This window comes from Rattus norvegicus, chromosome 1 (genome assembly GCF_036323735.1).
Source record: "Rattus norvegicus strain BN/NHsdMcwi chromosome 1, GRCr8, whole genome shotgun sequence".
Lineage (NCBI taxonomy): Eukaryota > Metazoa > Chordata > Mammalia > Rodentia > Muridae > Rattus > Rattus norvegicus.
In genome coordinates this window covers 76,807,453-76,825,072 of record NC_086019.1, presented here as the reverse complement: position 1 = coordinate 76,825,072, position 17,620 = coordinate 76,807,453, and the positions used below count along the sequence as shown (strand labels likewise).

At 46.8% G+C, this 17,620-nt stretch overlaps 1 protein-coding gene across 1 annotated transcript in view; it reads left to right on the top strand.

Moving 5' to 3' along the window:
- Window positions 1-14,029, top strand: part of Nlrp5 (NLR family, pyrin domain containing 5) — a 61,921-nt gene extending 47,892 nt beyond the window's left edge. Inside the window, exons 14-18 of the mRNA XM_063280572.1 lie at window positions 1,673-1,843; window positions 5,382-5,552; window positions 7,568-7,738; window positions 9,705-9,875; window positions 13,832-14,029. Coding sequence (XP_063136642.1) covers window positions 1,673-1,843; window positions 5,382-5,552; window positions 7,568-7,738; window positions 9,705-9,875; window positions 13,832-13,964 — 817 coding nt within the window. The 3' untranslated portion in view covers window positions 13,965-14,029. The remainder of the gene's footprint in view (window positions 1-1,672; window positions 1,844-5,381; window positions 5,553-7,567; window positions 7,739-9,704; window positions 9,876-13,831) is intronic.
- Window positions 14,030-17,620: the final 3,591 nt, after the last annotated feature.

Sequence of the window (17,620 nt, the reverse complement as noted above, 5' to 3'; positions counted from 1 at the left end):
ATTCACCAGAAGACATCCACCATTAGTGATCCTGCACAACACATAAGCGCCAGGCCATCCTCAGAATTCCAGGTTCCTAGGAAAAGGGGTCTGTGAAGCTTTTGTTTTCTAGTCTGGCAGCTTTCCTTTGAATGGCTGAGTCTGAGGTAATCAAATCGATTTCACATTGGCAAATATGTCAATTATATAATCAAATAGTTTACATAATCAATCTACTGTCACACATAGAGGAGTTTCCTTCCATAGACTCGTAGTGGTGCTCAGTGAGATGGACAAGAACAAAGTTGTAGAGCAGCGAGATGGCTCAGCAGGTGAGGATGCCTGATGCCGAGGGAAAGTTTAAATGAATGCTTTGTCTGTATCTATACTAAGATCTCCATTTTGTGGGTGTCTGAGTATTAGTGCAGTACCCTGGGAGGACAGAACACAGTATCAGATCCCTAGGAGCTGGAGTTACAGGTAGTTGTGAGCCATTCAATATAGGTTCTGGGGACTGAACTCAAGTCCTTTGGTGGAACAGCAAGCTCTCTTACCCATCGAGCCATCCATCCAGATTCTGTACATGTGCATCCTATAGGTTCAACATAACACTCACACACTGATTTATGCCCACCCACTATCTCCTTTTCTTCTCGGGGACACATTCATTTCTATTTCCCTGTTGTTTAGACGTACACAGGTGTATGTGCACATAAAATCATGGGCAGGCTGGCGGGATCAGCACCAGGCCGTGGCAATCCTCGCCTAGTTCTCAAGCCCACATGGTGAAAAGTGACATTTCAGTTCTCTACATGCACACGTTTGTGTACGTGTGCACGAACACACGCACTCACACTGTGCCCCCCCCATTCGCGCATCTAATAAATAAAATGCACTTTTAAAGAAGCGTGCGGCTGAGATGGCTCGGCAGTTATGAACACTTGTTGCTCTTTCAGAGCTCTGCATACCCACAGTGGGCGTCTCACAGTCACCTGTAACTCTGGCTCCAGAGAGTCTAATGCCCTCTTCTGTCCTCTTTGGGTGCCCACATAACAATGCACATAGATACATGTAGACAAGGCCACAGATACGCATAAACATTTTTTTCATTTTTTTATTAACTTGAGTATTTCTTATATACATTTCGAGTGTTATTCCCTTTCCCAGTTTCCGGGCAAACATCCCCCTCCCCCCTCCCCTTCCTTGTGGGTGTTCCCCTCCCCATCCTCCCCCCCCATGCGCCTTCCCCCCAACAATCTAGTTCACTGGGGGTTCAGTCTTAGCAGGACCCAGGGCTTCCCCTTCCACTGGTGCTCTTACTAGGATATTCATTGCTACCTATGAGGTCAGAGTCCAGGGTCAGTCCAACGCATAAACATTTTTAAATAATTGAAATTTTTAAGTCTAGGAATCACAAATGAAATCGGCTTTGATTCACTTAACATGCTTGTCTCGTGTGCCTCCATTTCTCTACAAATGGCAACTTCATTCTCATGATAGCTGGAAAAAAATATTAAGTACGTATACATTGCCAATATCAATTTTTCTGTTGCTGGATACTTCCGTTGGTTCCATAGTTTAGCTGTTGTGAGTAATAGTACCATAATGAATGTTAGAATGGGGCACGTAGGAGGGAAACTTAAGAATGGACCTCACTGTTCCCTCTGTCTGGGGTGTGGGGCTCTGCTTACAGACTGGACGGCTGTGACCTCATACCTGTCAGCTGCCACATGCTGACCTCCGCCCTCTCCAGCAACCGGAACTTGACTCACCTGTGCCTGTCAAACAACAGCTTGGGGACTGAAGAAGTGCAACAGCTGTGTCAGTTCCTGAAGAAACCAGAATGTGCTCTCCGGCGGCTGATGTGAGTCTGGCTCCTTTCTCTGGGAGGCCATTACAGCTTTCAGACTAATAGGTGTGTGTGTTCCATAAGGGAAAGATGGGGTGGGGGGTGTTAGAGTGATGTGGTAAGTGGTGCGGTAGGAGCATCTTCCTCCAGTGTACTGGATACTTTTCTATTGTGGTGATACAACACCCTGACAAAAAGTAACTTAAAGAAGAAAGGGAGTTGTTCCAGCGAGATAGATTGTAGCTCAATGGGGAACACTTGGCAGCAGTCAGGAAAAACAAAATGGCGAGAGCAGGAAGCTGCTGAGCACATTTTTAACACATGTAGGAAGCAGAGAGAACTGGTAGCGAATGAGGCTCTGACCCTCACAGCCCACCCCCAGCCTTGTGCTTCCTCCAGTAAGGCTCCACCCCATAATGGTTCCACAACCTCCCTGGAGGGCACCACCGACTGGGAACCAATTGTTTAAACACAGGAGCCTCAGAGACCACTGCCAGTATGCTTAGGGCTCCTGGTCTTCGACCCTCATTAGTATGAAACCTTTTTATTATTGCTACTTGTGTATATTTTGAAGATGACTATAGCCTTTATTACATGATTATCTATATACAGGGATGAGTACCAATGCCACAGGACTCACGTGTAGGTCAGGGAGTGGGAGGGACGCAACTTTTGCAGGAGTTGGTTCTCTCCTTCCACCATGTGGGTCCCAGGGATCAACTCAAATCATTAGGCTTGGCTGCAAGCCCCTTTTCCCACCAATGCTGTTTTACCAGCCCTCAAGATTCTTTCCAAGCACAACCTTTGTTTTTTAATTTGCTCATGTATATTTGTGGGGAGAGGCAGCTGAGAGGATGTACATGTGTATTCTAGTGTGTATGGGTACAGGTATGTGTGCATATGCATGTAGAGGCCAAAGGTTGCTGTTGTGTGACTCCAGTCACTCTGTCTAGAGTCTGGCATGACCCCAGTTTGCTAATTCAGCTACACCAGCTCGCTCAGTGGATCTATCTCTGCCTCAAAACCACTGAGATGACAGCAGGGTCCCCAGGTCTAACCTGCATGTCTATGGATTCCTGGGATGGGAACTCTGACCCTATGCAAACAACTTTACCCAAATATCTCAAGTTTTATGGTGTTTAAGAATATAAGATGGGTGGACCTGCAAATCACCTACACACATTTCCCCGCACACTCTACATCTTATGTCTAATAACATAGTGAAGTATACATGGTATGTAGTCATTATATTCAGTTACTGAATATGGACCCAAAAACTGCCTTACGTGTTGATTGTGAGCACAGCACTTGTTTTGTTTTGTTTTTTAATTTTTGATGCAGATCTTGTTGAATGTACAGGTGTAGAGCCTGTGCCTATGGGTAGCACATCTGTGCCAAGTCCTGTCCCTGTCCATCTCTGTGCTTTGCTCCATCCTTGGAAATCCTGTCTGTCTGTCTGTGTTTTCTTGGAGTGGAAAAGGATTCCTTAAAATATAGTCGAGCTATATTCCCTAAGTATCCTCAACTGACCAGTCTGAAGCTGTAACTCCAGGTGACACAGGGTTTTTTCTTCCTGGGGTCTTTGACTGTACTCTCATCAGCCACTCAGCTCTCAGACTTTGTGATTTTCCACGGAACAATGCTTTCCTTACGGTCTACTGTTGACCCAGTGCCGCTGTGGCTTGTGCCCAGACAACTGTTATCTAGCACATCACAGGACATCCTAGCCTCCTGGTGCTTAGCAATACTGAATGTCACATTCTAGTCAGGGTGTGCATGTGTCCAGGAGGGGGTGGTCACTCATGGGTGAGACACCCATCCGTGTGAGTTCAGACATGTGCATGCCACACTGAGGACAGCCTCAGCTGTTGAGTCTCCCCTTGCACCTTCTTGAGCCACGTCTCTCTGTTGTTAGCCACTGCATTTGTCCGACTAGCCAAATTGGCAAGGGGGAGACTCTGCCTCAAGATAATCAGGCAGTGGAGATCCATCAAGGAAGACACCAGCAGCTAACCGTCTAGCATCTAGACATTCCCATCTGTCAGTGGTGCAAGAGTTGCAGATGTGTGCTGGACCCTAGGGATCCAGACACACAGGTCCTTACAATTGTGTAACAGACACTCTACCCACTGAGCCATTCCTCCAGCCTGAGATTTCTGAGAGCAGGATCTTATGAAGCCTCATGAGGCTCATGATCTCCTGAGAGGAATGACTCTTCAAAGACCCCTACACACATGCACATGTGGACACCTACCTATAAAAAGATTTCTTTTTAGGAGAATGCACTTGACTCAGGGCTAAGACCACAGATACATGGTCTTGGAGGTTCCTGGGAACACTACCTGTGCAGGTCACAGCGGGAAGACATTCTCCTTGGCTGTTGTGTGATAACAGTCCCATGTAAATGTTTTACAAACTTAAGTCATCTTCAACCATAAAGTTTTTGTCTAACAAAGAGTGAGATTCTTGTTAACTTAGATTAACACAACCAGCTTATTCTGGTTGGGAACATCTCGAGGGGATACTTGTACGTTCCCTTTGAACAAGTAGTCCACCAATAGCTTCTTGGGAGTAAAATGCATGATATGAGGCAGGTGATAGGGAACTCGCAGTCAAGCTTGATGACCTGAGTTCAATCCCCAGGACCCACATGGTGGAAGGAAGAGGACTCACACATTGTCTTCTGATGTGCATACACACTGTGGCATGTCCTAGATGATACTCATACTGTCATTTGAAAACATGGACATGTGTTCCACATGTCCACATAAACCAGAATGTTAAAGAACATGAGTTTAGCTGCATGGGGTGGTGCTTACTGGCAAGGACAATATTCAGGACATGAAGGTAGGAATTCTAGGCTATCCTCATCGACAGACTGAGCTCCCAGCCAGCCTAGCCTACCCTAACAAAAGTATAAAAATAGGGGCTGGCAAGATGGCCCAATAGATAAAGGCACTTGTGCCAAACTTGACCATCGGAATTTGGTCCCTGTGACCTGCATGGTGGATGGAGAGAACCAACTTGTACCAATTACCCTCTGACCTCCCTTCACACACCATAGCATAAGTGCAGTCCCACACATGCACAAGAAAATAAAGTAATTTTTTTCATCCCATTAAAAATACAGGAGAAATAGTCGGAGGGTATGTGCATGGCTATGCCCATGCGTGTGCCTGTGCCCGCACAGCATGCATATGGGTGGCAAAGAAGGTAAGACTCAGTTGTTTTCTTCCATGGAGTTCCCAGAGAATGAACTCAGGTTGACATTCTCAGGCTTGACAACAAGCAGTCTTACCTGCTAAGCCATCTCACCCGACTGCTCAGAGTTTGAGAGTCTTCCAGTATGGCCTAATGCTAAGAACTATCCCAGGAACTACCAACTTCTCTAATCACTCCCCCCCCCCCAACCCCTGACTTAAGGATGATGCCAATGGGCAATATAAAGAGGAGCCCCATCCTACAGAATGGTAAACTGAGGCCAAGAGGAGTCTCTTGTCTAAGGCCATGGGAAAGAACAGTGGTGATCTTTCTCTTGCATGTGTCTCCACAGACTGAATCATTGCAACATTATCAAGGATGCCTACGGCTTCCTGGCGTTGATACTGGCAAACAACAGAAAGCTGACGCACCTGAGCCTGACCATGAACCCTGTAGGAAATAGTGCAATGAAGCTACTGTGTGAAGCTTTAAAGGAGCCAACTTGCTACCTTCAAGACCTGGAGTGAGTGAACAGTGGGGCTAAGGGTCATCTCTGCTGCCTGGGTTTGTAGACAGCAAGAGATTAATAAGGAGATGTGCGAATCAAAAACTGTCTCTAAGGGCAAGTGCTCATCCTCCCAGGAAGCACTAGATAGAGTGAGGGGCTGAGTCCACAGAGCTGAGGGCAGGAATTGCTATGAACAGGAGTCCCAAGGTAAGATTGTGAGTTCCTGGTCATACTTGGTCCCTAAAATCTGTTCATTTTTCAGAGATTATTTGGGGTTTTCTTTTTGAGGGGGTCCTGTTTGTTTGAGATACTCCAGGAGTGGAACCAAGATCCTTGCATATACACTCTATCGCTGAGCCAACCACACTCCCCAGCCCCTCACTGGGGATTCTATTCAGGAACCTAACCACTGAGCCACACTCCCCAGCCCCTCACTGGGGATTCTATTCAGGAACCTAACCACTGAGCCACACTCCCCAGCCCCTCACTGGGGGATTCTATTCAGGAACCTAACCACTGAGCCACACTCCCCAGCCCCTCACTGGGGGATTCTATTCAGGAACCTAACCACTGAGCCACACTCCCCAGCCCCTCACTGGGGGATTCTAGGCAGGTGTTCTACCACTGAGCCACAGCCCCAACCCTAGGGTTTAGGGCCCAAATATAAATGTAAAGTGGACTCCTATTTCATAGATGCCTTAAGCATAGAGCGTAAATGTGGTTTCACACAAAGCTTTAAGTGCAGACACATTGTAGCCTGAGCTGTCACATGAGGGTCAGACGTGAGACCTTTCCTTTGTGGTAATCATAGTGAGGTTAAACTTCATATTCAGGGATGTCTGGGTTTCAGATGCACAAACTCTTTGAGAATCTTTAAATTAATCAAACTCAAGCCACCCAGGCATGGCGGCACACACCTTTAATCCCAGCACTCAGGAGGCAGAGGCAGAAGGACCTCTGTGAGTTAGAGGCCAGCATAATCTCTACACAGTGAGTTCCAAGACAGATAGGGCTGTACAGACTCTGATCCCCCCAACACATATGCCCCTGTGCTGTGGGGTCACTCTACCCCATTCACCCCACTCTGCCTGAGGCAGACACACAAGGGTCCACCCCTTTGGAAATCCTAGCTTCTCTTGGTATAAAATAAGTTTCTGTGCCCTTTCCTCTCTGTCCTGGTGTTCTGCCAACAATTTCTTCAGTCCTTGCCTGTCTCTCAGGCTGTGGAAAACCTTAGCCCCATCTATAGCTGAGGCTTAATTATTATACAAATTATTTTCCCAAAGAGACTTCGTTCACCCACTGCACTTTCTCCCCCACTGCCCTTTCTCTCCCACACTAACTTAACACCCACTCTGCACCGTTCATGAGATTAGGCTAGAAAGGCCACCTCTTGGGGCTGCAGAGATGGCTTCATGGATACAGAACTTGCTGAGCAAGCACAAAATCCTACATTCAGAGCCACAGAATCCATGTAAAAACCTCCAACACACGCCTGTAAACCCAACTAGGGAAGGAGGGCCAAACAGATCCCAGTGGCTCACTGACCAGGGAGTCTCTCTAAAATGACAAACCTAAGGAACATGGAAATAAGTGCTTGTGTTGCTTGTATGATGTCAATCTCTGACCTCCAAGCACATGTGCACAGGTGTGACTACCCCTAAACCCCCATACACATAAGCACCCACATGTATATCACACACTGAATAAAGATCATCTCTGTTAAATTACATTTGTTTTCTTATTTGGGGTGAGGGCCTTTATTGCAACAGGGTTCTGTTTATTCAACAGAGGTCAGAGGACAATTTGCAGGAAACAGTTCTCCCCTTCAACCAAATGTGGGTCCTGGGTATCAAACTAGAATCCGGCAGTCTTGGTGGCAAGTACCTCTATCCACTGAGTCATCTCTCACTGACTGCAAGACATTCTCTTAGAAGAAAATAAAGGCAGATGTTGTGAGTGTTTTTGAATGTTACTCCCGCTGTAGTTGTTCCCCACTGAAGACGTGAATTCTCCCTTGTCTCTTGCAGACTAGTGGACTGCCAGCTCACGGAGAACTGCTGTGAAGACCTGGCCTGTATGATCACAACAACCAAGCACTTACAAAGCTTGGATCTTGGGAACAATGCCCTCGGTGACAAAGGAGTCATAACCCTGTGCAAAGGACTGAAGCAAAGTAGCAGCTCCCTGAGGAGACTTGGGTAACTTCTTGGGGTTAACTCTTTGAGGGGATGAGCTCAGGGGAGGTGGGAAGACCTGAACATGAAACAATGGAGCTGCTGTCATGTTAAAGTCAGGTAGTATTTACCTCAGAGTCATGGATGGGTCTGGGTCCTGGATCTACCAGCAGAAAGCCTTCAGATATATGCTCATTGAACTTCCCCTCCGTGCTAGCCATGGTGCTGGGTGCTAGGTGCTGGAAATACAGAAACTAATACCTTGTTGGTCCAGCACATCGAATTGAGCAGGAAGAATGAATACAAAGCATCCAGGAACAGCAGTGGTTCCTAAGACTTTAGTCAGCATCTCATCCACCTGAAGCCTGTTAGACCAGAGTCCTACCCAGGTATGGTGGCTCACACCTGTAATTCAGCACACAAGAGGATGAAGTAGGAGGATCCCCTTGAGTCTGATGCCAGTCTGGACTACATTGTGAGTTCCGTAAGATCTAGCACGTGTGTGTGCAAACACACATTCATGCACACACACAGCACACATAAATAGAAATAAAGTTTATTTAACTACTAGAATATAGGCCATTGGGAAACTATAGTATGTTCTCATTGGACCCCACACACATGCACAACGGTCAAGCACATACACACAAGAAATGAGCATAACTTTTTTTTTTTTGGTTCTTTTTTTCGGAGCTGGGGACCGAACCCAGGGCCTTGCGCTTCCTAGGTAAGCGCTCTACCACTGAGCTAAATCCCCAGCCCCGAGCATAACTTTTTATGTATAAGAACCCTCCAATATACCATTACCAACTCATTTTACCCACTTTGAGACAGTCTCTCCATGCAGCCCAAGCTTATGATCCTTCTGTCTCAGCTTCTTGCATGCAAGGATTACAGGAGTGTGCTCTTAGGTCAACTCCATGGTCGCTTGATCTTTTCATTTAAAGTTTGATAGTGTAAACATGTGTGTACATATCTGCTTCTCTAGTCGCACCACATGCATGCTTGTCCCCACAGAGGCCAGGAGAAGGAGGCATCATATCTCTTGGAGCCACAGTAATGGACAACTGTAAGCCACCTGATGTGGGTGTTGAAAGGCAAACCAAGTCCTGTGCGAGAGCAGCAAATGCTTTTAACCACTGAGAAATTGCTCTGGTGCCCCTTGTCAATGATATCCTCTGACACACTGCTCTTAGCATAAATTCCTAAATCTTTATTGCATACATTCATCCTACATAGTATTGGATTTCACAGGGACACTGTCATACAAATATATAATGTACTTTGATCAAGTCTCTCTCTCAACTCACACAGGCACACACGCACGTATCCCTCCCCCTCCCACCCCATTAGTTTGCTTTCATTCCCCTAGAATCAGCATCACATCTGATATATTTAGGTCGTATATTTATGTATCTACATACATCACATCTACATATGACTTTAGCTACTTCCATGAACAAGAGACAACAATGCAATATTTGTCTTTCCAAGTCTGTCTGACATCACTTACTATGCTAACTTCCAGTTTTATCCATTTTCCTAAAACCCTAAACCTTTAAAGTTTTCAGCTTTATCTCATGTATCACAGTCTCTGACTAAGCTCTGACCACCTAGGCATGGTGCCCCCAGTGAGAGCAGTGTGCATGCAACTTTGCATGTACCATGAGTGTGTCCAGACTTCCTGCATCTTGCAGGCAGCTCCCCACCCTTCTGAGTCTTTGATGCAGTGTCACTTATTAATCAGCAAATATTTCCGTAGCTCTTGTCATAGTCCCTATTTCACTGTAGCTGGACTTTTTCACAGAGACACTTTAAGGTACCCAGCAGCCATCAGCCAGAACCAGAACTTAGAAATGAGAATGTTCGGGCTCTCCCCAAGAGCGATTAAATCAAGCTCTGCATGGAGCCCCTCTCACCTTTAAGCATTGGGTTGAACTCTTATGGGCCGGCCAAGTGGAGGGTCCATCACTTCTTGGTCTTCCGGTAGGTTGGCAGCATGTGGGTTGACTTCCAAATGCTGTGAGGTATTGTCATCGGCCCTCTCTTGCAACCCGTACCTGAACAGCCTGAACCTAGTAAGAAATGACTTCAATACATCAGGGATGTTGAAGCTCTGCTCTGCGTTCCAAAACCCTGCCTCTAACCTGTGGATAATTGGGTAAGTTCCGAATTGTCTTCAGAGATAAAAAAAAAAAAAAAAAAAAACCTGATTCTCTGATGAGTTAATTGGAGAAACAGAAGCAATTGAAAGTAGTTGAGCCCATAGCTTGGCAACTGTCTTTATCTAGAGCAGTGGCTCTCAACCTTCCTAATGCCGTGACCCTTAATACACTTCCTCATCTTGTGGTGATCCCCAACCGTAAAATTATTTTTTTTCTTTATTAACTTGAGTATTTCTTATTTACATTTCGATTGTTCCCTTTCCCGGTTTCTGGGCCAACATCCCCCTAGCCCCTCCCCCTCCCCTTCTATATGGGCTTCCCCTCCCCACCCTCCCCCCATTACTACCCTCCCCCCAACAATCACGTTCACTGGGGGTTCAGTCTTAGCAGGACCCAGGGCTTCCCCTTCCACTGGTGCTCTTACTAGGATATTCATTGCTACCTATGAGGTCAGAGTCCGGGGTCAGTCCATGTATAGTCTTTAGGTAGTGGCTTAGTCCCTGGAAGCTCTGGTTGGTTGGCAGTAAAATTATTTTTGATTCTAGTTTATAACTGTAATTTTGTTACTCTTATGGTATGTAACTCCCTGAAGGGGGAGGCTCTGAATCCACAGGTTGATAACCACTGATAGAGACAGTTCTAGGACAGCAAAGGCTACACAATGAGACCCTGTCTCAAAAAAAAAAAAAAAACAAACAAACAACAAAAAACCACTTGTACATCCATGTTTTTAGTGACAGTTTTCAAGAAAGGGAATTTGATTCGTGTTCCTATATGGGTAAGACACAAGGATTCATATAAGATTCCCAGATGGTAGACTCGAGACAAACACTGGAGGTTGCTAAAGGATACAACAGAGGTTAGAGGCTGAACTCAGGCCCTTCTTAGCACCTGTAAAGTCCTGGGCTCCATCACAGCACTGCCAAAATAATTTAAAAGGGAAAGGAAATTTTAGAGCTGACAGCATCTACAGACTTTTCAGTTTGGGATGATGGGAGAGTTCTGAACATGGACGGGAGCAGTGGTTGCATTACATGTGTGTAATGCCACTTCTACTTCCAAAAAATGGTTAGGATGGTTCATTTTGCTAAGTGTTGTGACTCTCACCTACAACTGTAGTATTCGTGAGGCTTGAGACAAGAGGATGGCCACAAATCTGGGGCCGTCTTTGACTACATAGTGAGTTCTAGGACAGCATAGGCCTCAGGGCTCACCTCAGTCAAAAATAGACAAGTTTGTCGTGCACGTTAAGTATTGAATGTAGCTACTGATGAGTTGCTGTGTTCTGATAAATAAGGCCCCCACTCATTATTAAATGGAGTGAGTCAAGATGGGGCTGGAAAAGTGGCTAGATACTTGAGAGCATTTGCTGTTCTTGCAGAAGAACGGAGTTCAGTTCCCAGAACACACCTGGTGGCTCACAGCAGCCAATGACCCAAGTTTTGGTGTTCTAATACCCATTCCTGGTCTCTCTGGGCACTGCAAGTGTGCATGGCACACAGACACAGGCAGACACATACGTCTTAAAATACTAACATTTGTGTGCACATGTGGAGTCAGAACAACTTGCAAAAGTCAGTTTTCTCTTTCCGTCATCTTGATTCTGGGGATAAAACTCAGGTTGTCAGGCTTGGCCACTGTAGCATTTTATCCACTGAGCCATTTCACATGCCCAAGCATACTTGCAATCCAAGAAGGTAATTTGGCTGAAGCACTGAGCAAGGTGGTACATGCCTATAGTACTCTCTCAGGAAGCAGAGGCAGGGAGAATGCTGCAAACTTGAGCCCAGGCATACCTAATACATTCTGGGTCAGGCAGCCCTATATAACAAGACTGTCTCCAAAAATAAAAAACAAAGAATTTGAAGATGATTCGGCTGGCAGCCCAGGTGAGCCATGACTTATTCACAGTACAATTTTTAGCACATGGACACAAGTACAAAAGGCCCATGAGTGATCTCTAGGGATGGAGTACCATTGAAGACAGGCAGGAGGGAATGGGGGAGGTTGAAAATTCCAGCTAAGTGAGGTGGGCAATATTTACAGAAATACGTTACAAGGCACATGCACAAACAAGTCCAAGAGGCAGAATACTGTTTAAAAGAGGCAACTGTAACAATGAGCCACAGGGCACAGCCGTCTTTGACAGGACCCAGTGGTGAGGATGGTCTTGGGGAGATGGTCCCTTCTGTAAACTGCTTCTGACACAAGCCTGAGGACCTAAGTACTGGTCCCTAGGGCCCATACAAAAGCCAGATGTGAGTCATAGCACGAGAGAGGCAGAGACCAGAAGATGCTGGAGTCCCTTAGTTAGCCAGCCTGCTTAGCCAATCGGCAGGCTCTAGATTTGGGGAGTTTGTCCCAAAGTGAAGAGAGATGGAGAATGACAGCCAGTGCTGACCTCTGTTCTCCCTCTTCCCCCTCTCTCTTCTCCCTTCCTCTCTTCCTTTCCTCCCCTTCTGCTTTCCCTCCCTCCCTTCTCTCTCCTCCTCCCTCTCCCTCACCCTCCCTCTCCCTCACCCAATCTCACTTCCCTCACCACTAACACATGTGCTCCCTTGCGCTCCCCTTTCCCCTCCCCCTTTTCCCCTCCCTCCCCCTCCCCTTCCCTCCCCCTTCCTCTTCCCTCCCCCTTCCTCTCTCACCCCTTCCTCCCTCACCCCTCCCTCTTCCTCCCTCCCACTCTTGGCCCCTACACCCCTCTTTCACCTGGAACACATCCATACACTACCACCACCCACATCCACAGTCAAACCTGGATTTTTACCAACTAATCTGTCATAGGCAAAATGGGATTTCTCTGCAACTATTTAAATACTTGTATACCCTTTTCCTCAACTGAAGTGGGTGGGACTTTGCCTTACCCTTACCTTTACCCATCATTGTGCCTCAAATCTGGGACAAGACCCAGCACACAGTAGATCCCTGTGCATTTCGGGCTTCTTTTCTATGTGTGGATTCATGTGTGTGTGAATACATGTTTATATGTGGCTCACATGTATATACCTGTACGTGTGAAGGTCAAAGGGTTAACCTGAGAGGTCTCAGAATAGCTATCCATCCTTGGACTTTGGGTGGTGGTTTTGTTTTTTGTTTTGTTTGACACAGAATCTTGCTGTGTAGTCCTGGCTGCCCTGGCATCAGGCTGGCCTCGGACTCACAGATCTACCTGAAGGATTAAAGCTGTGTGCAGCCAGGCCTGGCCCATCTCGGGTTATGTTTTGTTTTTCTATTTTAGATATTCATTTTTATTTTATGTGTGTGAATGTTTGCCTGCATGTATGTTTATATACTATGTGTATACAAAGCCCACGGAGGCCAGCAAATCTTCTGGGACTGGAATTACAGGTGGTTATGAGCTGCTCTGTGGGTGCTGGGAATCGAACCCAGGTCCTCCAGAAGGGCAACCAGTGCTCTTGACCTCTGCGTGTGCTGTCTCTCCAGCCTGGAAGCCTGGCTTTTCAATGTGGGTTAAAACAGCAGCTCGTGCTTGTATGGCAAGTACTTCATAAACTGAGCTTCTCTCCCTGGTCCTTTATTTGTTAAATAATATACTTACTCTTTGGAATGTTTATACATTCATATAATGTCTTTTGATGATTTCCACCTACCACTACTTCCTCCAGATCTTCCCATGATGCTCCAATACGTCTCTCTCCCAACTTGTTTTTTAATTAGTTTGCTAACACACTGCCTCCAACTATTGCAGTTCATAGGCATGTTAGTGTGACGTCATCCACTGGAGCATGAACAACCTACCGTGTCCCCAAAGAAGTGAAAGTGACTCTCCCTCTTCCACTGGGGTGGGACCTCGGAAGCCCCTCCCCCGGCTCTTAATCTATGGGGGTGGAGGGGTGTACTACTTTCATTGAGAGGTCCCAAAAAGGGTTGTAGTCCCCTGATCTGGCTTCCAGGACACCTAGGGTCCTAGCGTGGCATCTCTTCCTCCCAGCCTGTGGAAGCAGCAGTTCTATGCCCAGGTGAGAAGACAGCTGGAAGAAGTGCAGTTTATCAAGCCCCACGTGGTGATTGATGGTGACTGGTATTCTATTGATGAAGATGACCGTAACTGGTGGAAAAACTGAAGACTGAGTTCCCCTCTCCTTCTGTGGAACGTTTGTCTCACCTCAGAGGATGTATCCAGAATGAAATAAACACAGAGCATTTAGAAAAGCAGCAGGTGGTTATGTCGATCACCCGGGGGGGGGGGGATGGTATATGGGCAGAGATGAGATGGGGTGGCTCAGCTGGCAAAGGGCTTTCTGCAAGCACGAGGGTCTGAATTCAATACTCACCACCCGTGTAAAAAGCCAGGTGTGGGGACAGAGGCCTGTAATCCCAGTGCTGGGAGATGGAGAAAGAAAATATTCTCACAGGTTCAACTTGAAGGCAGAAATGGTTCCATGTGTGCACACACAAGCATGGGGGACCCACATTCATGCCCACACATGTTCAAAACCATGCACGTACACACACAGACACCACACATGAAGTTGAACTCTTCATCCCTCTGGACCACTTCCTTGCTGTGATGCATGCATATACTTTTTGTACCTATAGATCTTCATGACACGCAAGACATGAGTAGCTTCCACCCATCTTTTAAGGATTTTGAGGCATGGGTACCTAGGCATAGAGTGGGAGAGCCATCACTCAAACCCAAGGTATCTACTCTGAATGCCACTGTCGTGCCTGGAGCTCCAGGGAAGCAGTTGGCCACCTCCAAATGCCTCAGACGACTTTATATTTTTTTATAGCCCCATATCCTGAAGCCTGAGAATGTTCTAGGCTCATTCCTTTGAAAAAGCATGAAAATTCCCAGGTATAGAGGTGCCCACCTTTACTCCCAGCACTAGGGTTGCAGGACAGTTTGGTGGTCTACGGAGTGAGTTCCAGGACAGCAGAACCTACATAATAAGACCCTGATTTTAAAAGAAGAAAAAGCCCTTAAACTGAGATGACTGCCCTGACTCCCCTACCAAGTCTTTTAATGTGAATGAAAAGCTTATTGGAGGGAGTGCAGGCCTGAGTCACCGAGACTGACAGCCTGAGGTTGATCCCTAAGACTTGCATGAGGGAAAGGGAAAACTGACTCCCCAAGTTATCCTCTGGCCTCTGCACATGCACTGTGCCTCCCTTCGTCCACTCACACAAATACTGTTTGAAATTTTACCAGGAGTAGAAGTGTGCAGCTACTCTGTGCTTGATATCATTAGCATTGTCCCCACTTGGGCTGCTTTACAAGAATTACTCTCTCATCTGAGGAGAGTTAACACTATGTAACACCCAGACATTTGGCCCATGTGACGTGATCTGTGAGGAGAACGTGGGTGGTGGGAGGGGCCGCAGTAGTCCTGGCATACACTGAGGAATGTATACTTACAGGGTACAAAGCCACCAGGAAAGCTTGGGCTGACTGATACTTCCTATCCAGGAGCGATAGCATAGTGTTGTAATCTTCGCATGCAGCTGGGAAGGCAGGAAAACCAGATCAAGGCCAGCCTCAGCTATTTTATGTTCAAGGCCAGCCTGGGGTATGTGAGACATATTTTTTTTAAATCCCAAAGAGAATGTGGTGTAGTGATCAATACAAATGATCCCCAGCAACTGTGTATCTGTGGACAGCGATGCCCAGACTTAGAGCTTCTTAGGGCAGGGGCAAAACTAACCTAGAAAAGATGGCTCAGTGGTCAAGAGCACTGGCTGCGCTTCCAGTGGACCCGAGTTTGATTCCCAGCTCTTGAGTAGTGGCTCACAATTATCTATAGCTCCTGTTCCAGGGGATCTGATCTTTCCTGGCTTCCAAGAGTACCAGGCATGCACGTGGTGCACAGATGTGTGTGCAGGCAAGATGTCCGTATATATACCTATTAAATGTAAAGAATGAGACTTTGTTTCAGAAACACAATAAAAAGCTGTATAATATAAGCCTGACAGCCAAGGGTCAAGGGTTCCAGCCTTCAAGCTACTTCCCCCACTGTCTTTGAAGAGCAGAGAAGGGTCCTGCTCAACCTGGAAATGAAAACCACCTCACCAGGGTTCCACCTCAAGACAGCCAAGGACAAACTAGGATGTTTGCAGTTCTCAGACAACTGACAGTCATTCTCAGACTAACCCCCCAAATGTTGACCTCCTGGCTTTTACATTTGTTCTTTGTAACAGGAGATCCATAGAGGACAAGGCACATTCACCTTAGCAACGTTCACCTTGAATATGGCAACGTTACATTGACCATGGTGCCAGGGTATAAAGCGAGGCTGAGAGGTGCCGATTCTTTGTATTTTTTAAGGGCTTTAGTTTTCTGTGTCTGGATCATTGGGCACGAGTGCCCTTGGAGGACAGAAGTGTTTCATCCCCTGACACTGGAGTTACAGGAGGTTGCGTTACTGACGTGGGTGCTGGGATCTAGGGTTCTCTGCAAAAGCAATAAGTGCTCTTAACCACTCTCCAGACCCCATTCTTTGCATTTTACTATAAATCTCAGGTACTTATCTCTGCCAGTCTCGCTACATTATGCAGATTGGTGACAGGGTGTGTGCAGGTTCCCTTTAATCCTCCATGCTCTTGAGTTCTTGATGTTCCCTCAGTGCACACCAGGTGGCAGTAGAGCGCCATTTCTTAGACGAGCTCCAGAAGAGGACGGTCCCTTTCATTTGTTCCTGGTCACTGGCCATTTTTACTGGACACTGGGGCTGCCTTCTGTTTTAGGGGGCTCCCTGTGCACTGTGTGATGCAGGAAAGCATGCCTGTCTTCAGTGTGCCACAAGCCAGGAAGACTCCCCTGCCCTAATGCAGCAACCAGAAATGTCAGTAGGTGTTCCTTGCTGGGGCCAAAACCTCCCTGGCCTGGGTCTGAGTGTCACTGACTTACAGTATTCTTGGAAATATCAGTATAGCATCCAGTGACTCTACCTTTATCCGTGTGAGTTACTGATTCAGATTCTGTCATGGGGAAGTAACAGGCCTTTGGGATTTGCTGTCCTTTGCAAGGCTGATCATGTTGTGAGATGTCTCAAGGGAGGAACAAGACACAGCCAGGGCCTTTTTCAACCACTTTTGGGTTTCAGTTTGGTTTGGTTTTTTATTGCAGGGGTGGAGGGTGGGGTACACATGTGAAAATGTGCCAGGAATGGCCAAGAAAGGAGGTGTGGCTCATGCCTTTAATTCTAGCACTGGGAAGGAGGAGTTAGGTAGATCTGTGTTCCAGACCAGGCCTGGTCTACAGAGTGAGGTTCAGGAGAGCCATGGCTACGCAGAGAAAGCCTGTCTTAAAAAACCAAGGGTATCATGCGCAAGGCCCTGGGTTTGGTCCCCAGCTCCAAAAAAAAGAAAAAAGGAAAAAAACCAAGGGTATGGGGGAGAGTAACACTGTGCATGAATCTCTCTCCTTCCACCTGGGGATAGAACTTGGACTTTCAAGTTCGGAGAGAGGTACCTTAAGTCCCTCCAGGCTCTGGGCCCACTTTCTACATCTGTTAAGGGAAGTGACACCCTGCCATGTTCCACACACACAGCTGTTGTACATTAAACTTTCCCCTCCACGAATCAAACAAAAATCCATCATAACAATGCCTTCATTGGAGAAGGTGGAGGGCGGGAGTGAGCAGCCACCATGTGCACTGCCAAAGGGCACATTAAATCGGTCTCATCTCTCAGGAATGAAACCGCTTCATCTGTCAGAAACGAGCAAACACACACACACACACACACTCACACGTGTGCACACATGCCTGCACGTGCA